This window comes from Patiria miniata, unplaced genomic scaffold (genome assembly GCF_015706575.1).
Source record: "Patiria miniata isolate m_02_andy unplaced genomic scaffold, ASM1570657v1 HiC_scaffold_10, whole genome shotgun sequence".
Lineage (NCBI taxonomy): Eukaryota > Metazoa > Echinodermata > Asteroidea > Valvatida > Asterinidae > Patiria > Patiria miniata.
Window position 1 is genome coordinate 5791975 of NW_024037048.1, and position 17071 is coordinate 5809045.

Genomic DNA, 17071 nt, shown 5'->3' on the forward strand with positions numbered 1-17071 from the left:
TCTCTCTAAGTTTGTGTGATGTTTCCCCCGGGATGTTTTGCTGACTATATGATACAGATAAAGTAAAGTAGCAGTATTAAACTTGTACCTTCAGACATGCTAAAAGGTAACACAATCTGATGCAAGGTCTGTTCTGGGAGGGGGAAACTTGGGTTTTTCCAGGTAAAAATACTTTCCCTTCTATCCCTGAATCTCTTCTACTCCGCATTGGTGCTTTGCCTTCCACCCGTGCATGCTTTTGTGTCCCCTTGTTTGGTTCTGCCCCCTGTCATTTTGCCTTTGAGAAAGACATTGCCAGGATCGAAACATCATCAGGTCTTCTAACTTTTTTGAAAATTACCTTCATAGAACTTTGTTTTTGTTTTGTACAACATTTAACCAATTTTATCCCAGATTAGTCCATTTTGCAGCAGAACATTGCTATACCGAACACCGCTATACTGAACATCATCCTTGGCTCCAAAATGTACCGAACATTGTTGTTGAAAAATGTCAACAGAGGAGCAACAAGTGGCTATAATTATTTCCCCAAGGAATAAAGGGGAAACCCCCCATTGCTGTAGGTACGTAGTAAGCTCAAAAACTGTTTACATAATTCAATAGTCGGCATGTGTCCAAAGTCGTCTTTCAGTAACTACCAGGGCGTGCAGGGTAAAGTTCTGAAGGGTGCTATTTGTTGAAGAGTACCGGAGCACCAACAGCTTAAAATCGCTATACCGAACGATCGCTATTATGAACAATTTATGTGGATCACAAGATGTTCGTTATAGCGGCATTCCATCCAATATCACATTTCAATGTGACAAGCAATTCATTTCATAAGAGACAATACATGTAGCTTAGGCCCAAAAAAAGTCTCCGGTTTCTGGTATGAAGCTTGCCCAAAAAGTGGTGCGGTGACGCGGTTTTATTTTTTTTACCTGATTTTTTTGCTTCAAATGTCGGCTGATGACTGCAAATGGTGCCCGACTAAACTTAATGCAAATACATGTATATGGGAGTCCAGAGAGGACACATAATGCTTATTCTTGACCATAACCCAATCTAAAAACACGTTAAAATCGTGCAGCAACAGGATTCCAGTCAAACCAGTGAGTTTGGCGGTTTTGAGACATCATCTTTCATTGAAATTTTTTTTTCTTATTTTGCCGACGCGCATGGCTATGGCAACGCGCGCGCATACGAGAAACGGGAGACTTTTTTTTGGCCTTAGTCATTGTTTAACCACTGCTACTACTGATGACTGGTTTGTGATTGAACTTGTGATTTGACCTATAATGGACAGTTTATTCGACTTATCTGACTTGATAGAGAGTTTATTTGTGATTTTACTTGTGATGAGACTTGTGGTGGACTTCACTTGACTACAACTAAAAGTATTCAAGAAAAGCCTGCTGATATTAAATCTGTTAAACATCAAAAGCAGAGCTTACTGTAATTATAGTCCCCAGCCCTCACACCTGCAACCTGGACATCCCAAAATAGGAGTTTGCTTGCAGTATTTATCCAGAACTATCTGCATGGTGAATATTGAACAAAAAAGCTGCACACTTTCTGCCCACCTGTGGATGGATGCACATGTTCTTCCTGGAGCTCAGCACCAGACCAAGAATGTTGGCCGGTTCACCAGTCTCCTTCTCATAGTACTCTACCAATCCTTTCAACTCTTCTAGAACCTGCAAAATATGATAATCAAATTACATAATTTTTTTTCTTCTAATTATTTCAAATTATTATATTTTCCAAAGTGATATATACTGATATAGACACAATGGTCTGCCCTGAGCCATGTGATATTTAACAGCATAGCTAGTTTTAGTTTTAACACGTCTTGTCTTCCTATAAAGCTGCATTATACGCCCACCACTTTGTTTTAAATTTGAAAACAAAATTTGAGATGAGATCTAACGATTCTTTGCTGAATATCAGACGACTATTTATTATATGCTGAATAAATTCATACACAAATCACCGAATTGTGCTATAAATACACCTACGACGTGTCACACCTATGACATGTTTAATTTCGTGAAATGAATCGCACGACGCGTCACAGCACTGCGATGCATCGTAAATTATGAACTTTATGAAATCGGGTGCTGGTTTGAGACTGCACGACTTGTGAATGACTTGCGATGACTGTCGGCGATTTGACTGACTGAGTTGTTTCTTGCACTCATGTTATCAAAAACATAAATAACTTCTCAAAGCCACCGCCTCACACTCCTAGATGTATGTACTGTCAAATTGGTCGACTTTGTTTGGCTTACCTTTTCGATTTCTGGCACCGTCCTGGAGCAGTAGATGAGTTTGGTGAGATCCGAGGGATTGGTCCTCAGGTAGGCAACAATTAAGGACAGGAGGGAGACTGTCTTGCCAGTGCCTGAGGGCATCTCAAGGACGCAGTGACCCTGAGGGAAAATAAATTGAAAGAGCACATTCGTTTATGTTTGGATAACATATGGTGAATGATCCCATGTCCAATGTCTAATACCAACCCTAATCTGCATAGAGTTATGATGAATATAACAGAAAAGGATTAAAGGTACTTATTATTCCCTCAATTTGCATTACCTGTATCTTAAGGCCTTTTCACTCCAGACAAATATTGGGGATGCAGGGTTGACGCAGGATTGAAAACATGTGGCGTATCACACTTGAACATTTTCAACCCTGCACCAAACCTCAGCAACCCCGAGATGGATTTTGCCCGGGGTTGAACTCAACCCTGCTCCAGACCAGGGTTCACCGGAGTGTCGCTGGGTTGAGTTCAACCCGGTTTAGAGGATCTAGTGTGAAAAGGCCTTTACACGTAAGTACATGTAACTCAGTTTATTTTACCTTTTTAACCTATCAAGTGCGATTACAAAATGGATGAATTTGAACAAAATGGCACAGATTTCTATCTAATAAAATTGCACTGATTTCCTAGAGATTTATTAATAATTGGAAACCCAAATACACGCTGGTAAGATACTTGAATTTAAATACCTTGATCCTCAACCACGGCTACTGTGCAATTTATCATGCCAAAAAAAACCCCTTGCCATGAGAACGTGAAATTTGTTTGTCCAGTACACCAAATTATTTTCAGAATAAGCTTTAAACATGGTAAATTTTCAGTCAATATTCACTGAGGGCACTTTGGCCAAGACAGTGACAATGAAAGCACAACTGAAGTGTTGACTCATGCGCATCACAGCGGAACAAAGACCTGTTCCCAGTGGTGATGTCAGAATCAGATGAAGAGGGGTCCATCAGCTTAAAAAAAAAAAAAAAATCAGAATGTGTTACGCCAACTATTCTATCATCCCAACTTACTTTGGGACTGTCCCCACCGTAGCTGGGACTTCCCCAACTTTAATTGGGACTTCCCCAATGTTAGTTGGGACTTTCCCAGCTATAGTTGGGGCCATTGCAATACAATAGTTGGGGCATTACATCTCCAATGTCAAGAACTAGACACCCAAGAATCACCTTTGCATCCAGAGCTCGTTTGAGCTCCAGCATGTACGTGTACTGTTCAGGGTAGATGTAGTCATATGGGAAATACACCAGTAGCCCATCCACGTTTAATCTGAAGAACAAAAGAGAAAAAGTAATTGACAAATTAAAATGATAATATCACCTCTTCAAGTTGGTGTCATTTCAAAAACATGAAATACAACTGCTAGTCTATGGCCCGCACTGGAGTAGACTTAGCCCCATAAATGTGGCCTATTTACTGGACTGCCTCCGTAAACATAGGCCACACATCCACATGTACAAAAATCGTGTCGACTTTGCCAAATTTTGATTTTCACATTTAGGCTTAGTTTGTAGGTTTTTTTGCTTTAGAAGCATACTCACCCTCTTTATAGGCTAATCAGAAAGTGCTGCCTTTTTAGATGTATATTTTTTTGTGAAATTTCCAGATTCATTTTTACACGTTTGCGTATCAAAATTTCAACATGAAATTTCACAAATATTAGACATCTGAAAAAGGCAGCACTTTCTGACTAGCCTATAAAGAGGGTGAGTATGCTTCTAAAGCAAAAAAATCCTACAAACTAAGCCTAAATGTGAACATCAAAATTTGGCAAAGTCGACACGATTTTTGTACATGTGGATGTGTGGCCTATGTTTACGGAGGCAGTCCAGTAAATAGGCCACATTTATGGGGCTAGAGTAGACTCTGCATTCCAGGTTCATACGTACGTTCTCTCAGAAGGTTGGTAATTTGAAATAAAATAAAATTCATGAAAATCATTTGAACCCATACTCCGCATGCGGGTTCATTTACGCTAACCTCTCAATATTTGCCTGATATTAGGACTTCCTCGAGCTTCCTTAAGGTGAAATTTGTCTCTTATTAAAAACTCATTTGTCAATCAAGGACGAAGTGGAAGTTCGTGACAGGCAGCTGAGCTGAGTATAATAAGTAGTCAGTTCTCCCACCAAAAGATTTCCCTTTCTTTAACATACACACATGAACTTCTACTTCGGTTGACAAAACATTAATTTTTCAGAGCCGAATTTCACCAGAAGGAAGCACAGGGAAGTCCTAATTTTGGGCAAATATTGAGAGGTAAGTAACTTAAGTTAACACTAACAGGTTAAGGCATAATGTAAGGTAAAGTGAACCTGCATGCTGAATATACTGAATGATTGCCATGATTTTTTTCAGTTGTCAAACGACTAACCTTCTGAGTGTCTTATACGATTATAAAAAGGTCTAGAATTTCAAAGCTACCAGACAATGACTTACTTCATAATTGTTGTAAAATCTTCAATTTCTGCACTGTCCAAACTCTCTAATCACAGGCTTCATGCACGTAATGCATTGCATGCGCGATCGGTAAATAACATGTGACTTGAGCGCCCTCTAGAGCCTAGACCAAACCCCCCAAAATAAGATAGTTTTCAAACCTCGACTTCGTTTCGAAAGTGGTTCGAGATACAGCTTCTTTATTTAAGACCCCGTACTTGGAAGAATACGGCATAATATAGGTCTTTCGGTTTTCTTAAACATATTAAATGTTATAATGTTAGATGAATATTATGGCATTTCCATTTGTTTTGAATATCAAGGGCTTGTACAGAATTCTGAATCTTTTGATAGCCCAAGTGCATAGAAAACCGGTGTTAATAAACCGTGGACGAATCCAAGAAATTGATGAAGAAGGAATTGCAGAATGGAGATTTGTAGGTTGTTTTCCTCCGTAGATTCAGCCATTTTACAAGCAGATATTTTATACTACATGAAGAATTGATACTTTTTTATATACATTAAATGATATTAGACGAAAAAACACCCGGAAGGCTATTTCAAAAATGGTTAAAACAGCCCTATAAAAATGTGGAGTAATCCAAATTAGTCTTAAGCTAGACTCTTTATGCGATTAAAACGTATACGATTGAATATGGTACCAGTCTTAAATGCATTACGGTCTGGTTCCCATTGTATCCTAACGATTTAACTATATTTGATCAGTACATGAAACCTGCCTACAACATCTGGCATTATCGATTACGCGCGCGGGATGGCCGACGTCGGAGGAAGACCGGACAAAATTCCGGCGAAGTTTTCCCGATTTAACTTCGCCGTCAATCATAACCCCCTCCATCTGGGCATATCAAAGAGTGCATCCAGCCTATTGCTTGGTGAAAAGTTCGATAATTACGTTATCGTGTCCTTAATTCGATCGGGAGAGTCCGTAGAATGTGGGCGTGATGTTGAACTGTTCGTGTGTTTACACATTCTCAGTGATGAGCTGGTACGAAGGTCGATATCACTGTGCCAGGTGTCGGAGAGCCCGGGGACCCTGACGCTGTATGCCAGCGAGCGGTTCCATGGACATTACAGAATTGCCGACTCGGAGGATGTCTTCATCCGAGTAGTCAAGGCTTTTCCTCTGACAAAAGTTGTGTTTGGGGCAAGATCAGCAAGGTGTTACGAGTGGGCCCGAAACCGTCTTTTCAGCACAGAGCTGCTGGTGTCAACATGCCAGCAAAAAGTCCTGGTTCGTTCTGGCGATGAATTCCTTGCACCTGTGATTCACAAGTTTAGTAGGGATGAGACGCACAGTCTCTCAAATTATCAGGACCTGGTTGCCCTTGAGTGTGAACCTGTAATGCAGGGAATCATATCTGTCAATACTTCCATTGTAATCACACACATTGATGACGGTAGGCATTCTCAGGTAGAGGTACCCAGAGGAAAAGAGGAGATTGATGACGAAGCCTTGAGAAATGGTTTTCTCAATGGGTTTCCAGATCCACTTATCATATCTGAATTCGCCTGCCAAAGGGATGCCCCTAATGTGCTTTATCTGAGACCGGTGATTATTCCCAAAATCTCGACCCATGTAACTGCAACTGTCAATCACCTGACATGCACTGAGGACCAGTGCGAGACGGAATTAAGAGTGGGCGTCACTAAAGCCACTCTCATTGAACTCTGTGCCTTAAATGGTAGCTGGGTAGTTGTGTCCATTCCTTGTGGCGAAAACGGCAGAGAAAGTGACACAGAGTTGGTTGAACAACCTGATTCGGTGCCGCAAGAAAAGGGCTGCCAGGATGTCGAGACATCTCCAGAAAGCATGAAAGTGACAGACATCGAGGCTGCGAAGACTGCCAAAGAATCAGCCCATCTTGCCCAGGTGTTTGTCATTGATCAGAAGCAGTTTGGGACGGCCTCTGATTTGAAAGATGGCGATGATAGAAATGTTGCAGATGCATCATACGACAAGGAGAGAAGGGATGGAGAAGATGAATTATTTCCAGATAATGAAGTCTTGTTTCTCTCGCCTCGTCTGTGGTTCAATCTCCAGCATCATCCATCGCGGCTTATACAACCAGACGCGGTGGTTTCAATATGGGTAAGTTTTGACAAATGTTGCCTCGTGAGTAAAAAAAACCATCATAATCATATTGAGCTGAAAATTATGAAAACTACAGGGTTACACGTTCAGTACTGCATACAAATTGGGGTTAAACCCCAGTTTTGACGTTGACTGTGCACTGGCTTCACACAAAATGTTTTTTATATTTACTTCACAATTAATATGCAAATGAGCTGACACTATGTGCAAAGAATGTAACTTTTTTTTGTATCCACAGGAATTCATTCATCTTACAATGTACGTGTACCAAAGACCTGTCTAGACAAGTTTACATATTTTCAGTGCCAGTGATTTAATTTATTTCATTGTTTTAATACCAGTGTTTGTATTTTATGCATAAATGCAAAACAATTTGCATAATTAGCTTTCGCCATTGCCAAGAACACCAAATAATGCAATATTTTTTCATCCAGATTGGCAGGAATTTGTCCAAACGCAGAAAAATGAGGTGTCTGGTAGCAGTGGCCACATGTGTTCAGGGTCAACTGTTACATTAAAAAGCCACAGTTTTAATGCTAATACATATTGCATGATTAAATAAATTAGCTTTTGCCATCTTTAGATGCATAGGCCTATTTAGACTGCGTATTCCGTGCCAACGCAACATACACTGTACATTGTACATGTGCGTGCACATACATTTAGGGTTTGGCTCGTCATCAATTCAGATTTTGATACCAATTAAGTATCATACAGGTCTGAACAATACAATGTATGTACATTGTACATGTACACATGTACATTGTGTTCCTCTATGTGTCAAAAGGATGAATTTCAAGTAGCGTGTCTCATCTCTTTGTCGTTTCTGACCCCATTATTCTGACATTTTCTGGAAAGATTTTCAAGAATTTCAAGAATTTCAAGATTTTAGGGAGAAGCAGGAACTGGAAGATTTCCAGATATCTACATGTATACATTTGTAACTGAAAGATTAAGAATATTTGAAGATTACAGGTTTCAGGAAGACTCCGGATTACACCTCTGTGGATGACCCACTAAGACCCAGATACGCCATTACGATTACGACTACGATTTTCAAGATTTCAAGATTTCAAGATTTTAAGAAGACTCAGGAATTGGAAGATTTAAAAATTTCAAGGCAACTGAAAGATTAAAGAGATTTTAAGATTACAAGGTTCAAGGAAGACTCACGAAGACCCAGAAACTCCACGGAGGTCTCAGATTTTCAAGATTTCAAGAATTTAAGAAGACTCAGGAGTTGTGAGATTTCAAGATATCAGGAAAACTAAGAAGATTTCAAGATTCAAATTTCAGGAAGAATCAGTAAAAACCCAGGAAGACCAGAGGGACTCAGATTTTCAGGAATCTCAAGATTTCTAGATTTAAGGAAGATTCAGAAGCTGCAAGATTTCAAAAATTCAAGATCACTGAAAGATTAATAAGATTTCAAGAATATCTGTTTCAAGAAGACTAGGAGCCAGAAACCAAGAAGGACTCAGATTTCAAGATTTTAAGAAGACCAGGAATTGGAAGATTTCAAGACAACCAAAAGATTAAGAATATTTTACAAATTTTAGAAGAAATTACAAATTTCAAGAAAACTCTCAAAGTCCCAGAAAAACCAAGAATGACTCAGATTTTCAAGATTTTAGGACGACTCCGGCGGAGTTGCAAGATTTCAAGATATCTGGAAGATTAAGATGATTTCAAGATTTGAGTTTCAGGGAGACTCATTAAAACCCCAGGAAGACCCAGAAGGTATCAGATTTTCAAGAATCTCAAGATTTCTAGATTTTAGGAAGACTCAGCTGCAAGATTTGAAATTTTCAAGATCACTGAAAGATGAAGTAGATATCAAGATTATACATGTGAGGAAGACTCACCAAGAAGGACCAAGGTTTCCAAGATTTCAAGAATTTAGGAAGGACTTGGGCCCTGCAAGATTTCAAGATTTCAGATAACTGAAAGATTAGGAAGATTTCAGGATTACACCTTTCAGGCAGACTCGCAAAGACCATAGACACCACGAAGGACTCAGATTTTCAAGAGATTCATGATTTTAGGAAGACTCGGGAGTTGAAAGTTTGAAAGACTTCAAGGTATCTGGAAGATTAAGAAGAGTTCAAGATTCAAGTTCCACAAAGACTCATTCAAAGCCCAGGGAGATCAAGAAGGACTCAGATTTTCAAGAATGTCAAGATTTTAAGAAGTCCCAGGAATTCAACGTTTTCAAGATTTCAAGAGAACTGAAAGATTAAGCAGATTTTCAGATAACAAGTTTCAGGAAGACTCTCGCAGACCCAGAAACACCAAGAGTGACTCAGATTTTCAAGATTTCAAAATTTTTGGAAGCAATCAGGAGCTGCAAGATTTTAAGATTTCAAGATAACTGAAAGATTAAAAAGATTTCAGGATAACACCTCTGAGGAAGACCCAGAAACACCAAGAAGGACTACGATTTTCAAGATTCTCAAGAATTCAAGATTTTAAGAAGACCAGGAATTGGAAGACTTCAAGATCTGAAGACCACTGACATATTAAGAAGATTTTCAGGAAGACCCAAACAGACCCAGAAACACCAAGAAGGACTCACATTTCAAAGATTTCAAGATTTTAGGAACAGTCAGGTAGACTCGGGAACTGGAAGATTTCAAGATGGCCAGATAAGTGAAAGATTAAGACTTTCATAGACCCAGAAACACCAAGAAGGACTCAGATTTAGATTTCAAGATTTTAGGAAGGATTCAGAAGCTGCAAGATTTCAAGGTAGACATGATAGATGAAAGATTAAGAAGATTTTTAAGATAACAGTTTTCAGGAAGACCCAGTAAGACCCAGAAACACCAAGAAGGACTCAGATTTAGATTTCAAGATTTTAGGAAGGATTCAGAAGCTGCAAGATTTCAAGGTAGACATGATAGATGAAAGATTAAGAAGATTTTTAAGATAACAGTTTTCAGGAAGACCCAGTAAGACCCAGAAACACCAAGAAGGACTCAGATTTCCAAGATTTCAAGATTTCAGGAAGGATTCAGAAGCTGCAAGATTTCAAGGTAGACATGATAGATGAAAGATTAAGAAGATTTTTAAGATAGCAGTTTTCAGGAAGACCCAGTAAGACCCAGAAACACCAAGAAGGACTCAGATTTCCAAGATTTCAAGATTTCAGGAAGGATTCAGAAGCTGCAAGATTTCAAGATAACTGAAAGATTAAGAAGATTTTAAGATTACAAGTTTCAGGAAGACTCATTTAAAACCCAGGAAGATCCAGAAGGACTCAAATTTTCAAGAATGTTAAGATTTTAAGATGCCCCAGGAATTCAAAGTTTTCAAGATTTCAAGATAACTGAAAGATTAAGAAGATTTTAAGATTACAAGTTTCAGGAAGACTCTCAAAGACCTAGAAACACCAAGAAAGACTCATATTTAGATTTCAAGATTTTAGGAAGTATTCAGAAGCTGCAAGATTTCAAGATAACTGAAAGATTAAGAAGATTTTAATATTACATGTTTCAGGAAGACTCTCAAACATCCAGAAACACCAAGAAAGACTCAGATATCCAAGATTTCAAGATTTTAGAAAAGATTCAGAAGCTGCAAGATTTCAAGATTTCAAGATTTCAGGAATACCACTGAGGAAGACTCACTAAGCCCCAGAAACACCAAGAAGGACTAAGATTTTCAAGATTCGCAAGATTTCAAGATTTTAAAAAGACCAGGAATTGGAAGACTTCAAGATCTGAAGACAACTGACAGATTAAGAAGATTTTAAGATTACAAGTTTCAGGAAGACTCTCAAAGACCCAGAAACACCAAGAAGGACTCAGATTTCCAAGATTTCAAGATTTTACGAAGGATTCAGAAGCTGCCAAATTTCAAGATAACTGAAAGATTGAGAAGATTTCAGGATTACACCTCTGAAGAAGACCCACTAAGACGCAGAAACACCAAGAAGGACTATGATTTTCAAGATTCTCAAGAATTCAAGATTTTAAGAAGACCAGGAATTGGAAGACTTCAAGATCTGAAGACAACCGACAGATTAAGAAGATTTGAAGATTACCAGTTTCAGGAAGACCCAATAAGACCCAGAAACACCAAGAAGGACTCACATTTTCAAGATTTCAAGATTTTAGGAACACTCAGGTAGACTCGGGAACTGGAAGATTTCAAGATGGCCAGATAAGTGAAAGATTAAGACTCTCATAGACCCAGAAACACCAAGAAGGACTCAGATTTAGATTTCAAGATTTTAGGAAGGATTCAGAAGCTGCAAGATTTCAAGATACATGTAGCTGAAAGATTATGAAGATTTTTAAAACTACAAGTTTCAGGAAGACTCTCAAACATCCAGAAACAGCAAGAAGGACTCAGATTTCTAAGATTTCAAGATTTTAGGAAAGATTCAGAAGCTACAAGATTTCGAGAATTCAAGATTTCAGGAATACCACTGTTGAAGACTCACTAAGACCCAGAAACACCAAGAAGGACTAAGATTTTCAAGATCATCAAGATTCTCAAGATATTAAGAAGACCAGGAATTGGAAGACTTCAAGATCTGAAGACAACTGACAGATTAAGAAGATTTTAAGATAACAAGTTTCAGGAAGACCCAATAAGACCCAGAAAACACCAAGAAGGACTCAGATTTCCATGATTTCAAGATTTTAGGAAGGATTCAGAAGCTGCAAGATTTCAAGATAACTGAAAGATTTAGAAGATTTTAAGATTACAAGTTTCAGGAAGACTCTCAAACATCCAGAAACACCAAGCAGGACTCAGATTTCCAAGATTTCAATATTTTAGGAAGGATTCAGAAGCTGCCAGATTTCAAGATAACTGAAAGATTAAGAAGATGTCAGGATTACACCTCTGAAGAAGACCCACTAAGACCCAGAAACACCAAGAAGGACTATGATTTTCAAGATTCTCAAGATTTCAAGATTTTAAGAATACCAGGAATTGGAAGACTTCAAGATCTGAAGACAACTGACAGATTAAGAATATTTTAAGATTACAAGTTTCAGGAAGACTCACTATACATGTAAGACCCAGAAACACCAAGAAGGACTCGGATTTTCAAGATTTTAAGAAGACCCAGGTATTGGAAGATTTAAAGATCTGAATACAACTGAAAGATTGTGAACATTTTCAGATAACAAGATTCAAAAGGACCCACTAAGACCCAGAAACACCAAGGAGGACTGAGATTTTCTAGATATAAAGATTTTAGGAATACATGTACTCAGATTTAGGAACTGCAAGATTTCAAGAACACAAGTTTCTAGGAAGACTCGCAAAGACCCAGAAACACCACGAAGGACTCAGATTTTCAAGATTTTAAGATTTTAGGAAGACTGGGAAGTTGCAAGATTTCAAGATGTCTGGAAGATTATGAAGATTTCAAGTTCAAGTTTCAGGAAGACTCATTAAAAACCCAGGAAGACCAAGAAGGACTCAGATTTCAAGATTTTAAGAACATCAGGAATTGGAAGATTTCAAGACAACCGAAAGTTTTTAGAAGATTTTAAAATTACAAATTTCAGGAAGACTGTCAAAGTCCCAGAAACACCAAGAATGACTCCAATTTTCAAGATTTTAGGACAACTCCGGCGGAAGGGCAAGATTTCAAGTTATCTGGAAGATTAAGACGATTTCAAGATTTAAGTTTCAGGAAGACTCATTAAAACCCCAGGAAGACCCAGAAGGAATCAGATTTTCAAGAATCTCAAGATTTCTAGATTTTAGGAACACTCAGTTGCTGCAAGATTTCAAAATTTCAAGATCACTGAAAAATGAAGTACATGTAGATATCAAGATTATACATTTGAGGAAGACTCACCAAGAAGGACCAAGATTTCCAAGATTTCAAGAATTTAGGAAGGACTCGGGACCTGCAAGATTTCAAGATAACTGAAAGATTAAGAAGATTTTAAGATTACAAGTTTCAGGAAGACTCTCAAACATCCAGAAACACCAAGAAGGACTCAGATTTACAAGATTTCAATATTTTAAAAAAGATTCAGAAGCTGCAAGATTTCAAGATTTCAGGAATACCACTGAGGAAGACTCACTAAGACCCAGAAACACCAAGAAGGATCAAGATTTCAAGATTTCAAGATTTTAAGAAGACAAGGAATTAGAAGACTTCAAAATTTGAAGACGACTGACAGATTAAGAAGATTTTAAAATTACAAGTTTCAGGAAGACTCTCAAAGACCCAGAAACACCAAGAAGGACTCAGATTTCCAGATTTCAAGATTTTAGGAAGGATTCAAAAGCTGCAAGATTTCAAGATAACTGAAAAATTAAGAAGATTTTTAGATTACAAGTTTCAGGAAGACTCTCAAAGACCCGGATACTCCAAGAAGGACTCAGATTTCCAAGATTTCAGGATTTTAGGAAGGATTCAGAAGCTGCAATATTTCAAGATTTCAAGATAACTGAAAGATTAAGAAGATTTCAGGATTACACCTCTGAAGAAGACCCACTAAGACCCGGAAACACCAAGAAGGACTAAGATTTTCAAGATTCTCAAGATTTCAAGATTTTAGGAAGGATTCAGAAGCTGCAAGATTTCAAGATAACTGAAAGATTAAGAAGATTTTTAGATTACAAGTTTCAGGAAGACTCTCAAAGTCCCGGATACACCAAGAAGGACTAAGATTTTCAAGATTCTCAAGATTTCAAGATTTTAAGAAGACCAGGAATTGGAAGACGACCAAGATCTGAAGACAGCTGACAGATTAAGAATATTTTAAGATTACAAGTTTCCGGAAGACTCACTATACATGTAAGACCCAGAAACACCAAGAAGGACTCAGATTTCCAAGATTTGAGGATATCTCAGGTGGACTCAGGAATTGCAAGATCTCAAGATATCTGGAAGATTAAGAAGATAATAATTTTGAAGTTGAAGGAAGACTCATTAAAAACGCAGGAAGACCCAGATGGACTCAGATTTTCAAGAATTTCATGATTTGAGGAAGATTCAATAGCTGCAAGATCCAGGATTACACCTTTCAAAGTGACTCACTAAGACCCAGAAACACCAAGAAGGACTAAGATTTTCAAGATATCAGGAAGACCCAGGGATTGGAAGATTTCACGATTTCAAGACAACTGAAAGATTAAAGAGATTTTAAGATTACAAATTTCTAAGAAGACTCACAAAGACATAGAAACACCACGAAGGACTAAGATTTTCAAGATTTCAAGATTTTAAGTCAACTTAAAGATCAAGAAGAGTTTAAGATTACATGTTTCAGGAAGACACACAAAGACCCATAAACACCACGAAGGACGTAGATTTTCAAGAGATTCAAGAAGTTAGGAAGACTCAGGAGTTGCAAGATTTCAAATTCCAAGATATCTGGAAGATTAAGAAGATTTCAAAATTACAAGTTTCAGGAAGAACCTCAAAGACCCATAAACACCAAGAAGGACTCAGATTTCAAGATTTAAAGAAGGACTCAGGAGCTGCAAGATTTCAAGATAACTGAAAGATTAAGAAGATTTCAGGATTATGCCTCTGAGGAAGACCCACTGAGACCCAGAAACACCAAGAAGGACTACGATTTTCAAGATTTAAAGATTTTAAGAAGACCCAGGAATTGGAAGATTTCAAGATTTCAAGATAACTGAAAGATTAAGAAGATTTTAAGTTTACACGTTTCTAGGATGACTCACAAAGACCCAGAAACACCACGAAGGACTCAGATTTTCAAGATGTCAAGATTTTAGAAAGACTCATGATTTGTCAGATTTCAAGATATCTGGAAGATTGAGAAGATTTCAAGTTCAAGTTTCAAGGCACATTAATAACCCAGGAAGACCCAGAAGAACTCAGATTTCAAGATTAGTGAAAGATGAAGAAGATTTTAAGATTACAAGTTTCAGGAAGACTCGCAAAGACCGAGAAACACACCACAAAGGACTGAGATTTTCAAGAGACTCAAGATGTTAGGAAGACTCGGGAGTTGCAAGATTTCAAGAAATTTTTAAGATTTAAAGATTTAAGTTTCAGGAAGACTCATTAAAAACCCAGGAAGTAACCAGAAGGACTCGGATTTTAGGAAGACTCCGAAGCTGCAAGATTTCAAAAATTCAAGATCACTAAAAGATTAAGAAGATTTCAAGAATATCTGTTTCAGGAAGACTAGGACCCAGAAACACCAAGCAGGACTGAGATTTTCAAGATTCTTAAGATTTCAAAATTTTAAGGATACTCAGGGTTTGAATATTTCAAGATAACTGAAAGATTAAGAAGATTTTAAGATTGCAAGTTCCCTGAGAATCTCAAAGACCCAGAAACACCAAGAAGGACTCAGATTTCCAAAATGTCAAGATTTTAGGAGGGACTTCAAGATTTCAAGATGACTGAAAGATTAAGAAGATTTTAGGATAACACCTCTGAGGAAGACCCACTATAAGACCCAGAAACACCAAGAAGGACTACGATTTTCAAGATTTTAAGATTTGAAGAAGACCCTGGAATTGGAAGATTTCAGTAGTTTAAGACAACTGAAAGATTAAAGATTTTAAGATTACAAGTTTCTAGGACGACTCACAAAGACCCAGAAACACCACGAAGGACTCAGATTTTCAAGATTTCAAGTTTTTACATGTAGGAAGACTCGGGAGGAGTTGCAAGATTTCGTGATATCTGGAAGAAAAAGAAGATTTCAAGATCAAGTTTCAAGACACATAAATAACCCAGGAAAATCCAGGAGGACTCCTATTTCAAGATTTTAAAAAGACCAGGAATTGTAAGATATCTAAACAACTGAAAGATTAAGATGATTTTTAAATTACAAATTTCAGGAAGACTCTCAACGTCCCAGAAACACCATGAATTACATGTACTCACATTTTCAAGATTTTAGAATGACTCTGGCAGGGGTTGCAAGATTTCAAGATTTCAAGATAACAGAAATACTAGGAAGATTCAGGATAACACCTTTCAGTCAGACTCACAAAGACCATAAACACCAGGTAGGACTCAGATTTTTAAGCAATTCAAGATGTTAGGAAGACTCAGGAATTGCAAGATTTCAAGATTGGAAGAAATCTGGAATATTATGAAGATTGCAAGATTCAAGTTTCAGGAAGACTTATTAAAACCCCAGGAAAACCATGAGGACTCAGCTTTTTTATATTCATGGTCACTGAAAGATTGAAAAGATTTCAAGAATATCTGTTTCGAGAAGACTAAGACCCAGAAACCAAAAAGGACTGAGAGTTCCAAGATTCTTAAGATTTCAAGATTTTAAGAAAACTCAGGAATTTGAAGATTTGAATCTCAGGGACACAGAAACACCATGAAGGACTCAGATTTCCAAGATTTCAATATTGTAGGAAGGACTCAGGAGCTGCCAGATTTCAAGATAAACTGAAAGATTAAAGAGGATTTCAGGATCACACCTTTGAGGAAGACCCACTAAGACCCAGAAACACCAAGAAGGACTACAATTTTCAATATTCTCAAGATTTTAAGGAAACCCAGGAATTGGAAGATTTCAAGACAACTGAAAGATTGAAGAGCTTTTAAGATGACAAGTTTTAGGAAGACTCAAAAGACCCAGAAACACCACGAAGGACTCGGATTTTAGGAAGGACTTACATTGGAACTGAAAGATTGGGAAGATTCAGGATTAGACCTTTTCAGGCAGACACACAAAGACCATAAACACCACGAAGTACTCAGATTTTCAAGCGATTCAAGATTTTAGGAAGACTCAGGAATTGCAAGATTTCAAGATTGGAAGAAATCTGGAGGATTAAGAAGATTGCAAGATTCAAGTTTTAGGAAGACTTATTAAAAACCCAGGAAAACCAGAAGGACTCAGCTTTTCAAGAATCTCAAGATTTCAAGATTTTATTATATTGCGTTGCAAGATTTCAAGATATCTGGAAGATTTACTAGACTTCAAGTTCAAGTTTCAAGACACACTAATTACCGAGGAAGACCCAGATTTTAAGAAGACCAGGAATTGAAAGATTTCAGGACAACTGAAAGATTAAGTAGATTAAATATTACAAATTTCAAGAAGACTCAAAAGACCCAGAAACACCACGAAGGACTCGGATTTTAGGAAGGACTTACATTGTAACTGAAAGATTGGGAAGATTTCAGGATTAGACCTTGCAGGCAGACACACAAAGACCATAAACACCACGAAGTACTCAGATTTTCAAGCCATTCAAGATTTTAGGAAGACTCGGGA

At 37.7% G+C, this 17071-nt stretch overlaps 2 protein-coding genes across 2 annotated transcripts in view; one reads left to right on the top strand and one right to left on the bottom strand.

Moving 5' to 3' along the window:
* LOC119736254 (general transcription and DNA repair factor IIH helicase subunit XPD-like) overlaps nucleotides 1–4872 on the bottom strand; it is a 30464-nt gene extending 25592 nt beyond the window's left edge. Inside the window, exons 1-4 of the mRNA XM_038210301.1 lie at nucleotides 4748–4872; nucleotides 3478–3577; nucleotides 2271–2411; nucleotides 1563–1676 (exon numbers count right to left, since the gene is read on the bottom strand). Coding sequence (XP_038066229.1) covers nucleotides 1563–1676; nucleotides 2271–2411; nucleotides 3478–3577; nucleotides 4748–4752 — 360 coding nt within the window. The 5' untranslated portion in view covers nucleotides 4753–4872. The remainder of the gene's footprint in view (nucleotides 1–1562; nucleotides 1677–2270; nucleotides 2412–3477; nucleotides 3578–4747) is intronic.
* A 609-nt stretch (nucleotides 4873–5481) lies between these two features.
* The window catches only part of LOC119736266 (peroxisome assembly factor 2-like), a 55477-nt gene continuing 43887 nt past the window's right edge, over nucleotides 5482–17071 (top strand). The window contains exon 1 of the mRNA XM_038210311.1: nucleotides 5482–6860. Within this exon, the coding sequence (XP_038066239.1) occupies nucleotides 5523–6860 (1338 nt within the window). The 5' untranslated portion in view covers nucleotides 5482–5522. The remainder of the gene's footprint in view (nucleotides 6861–17071) is intronic.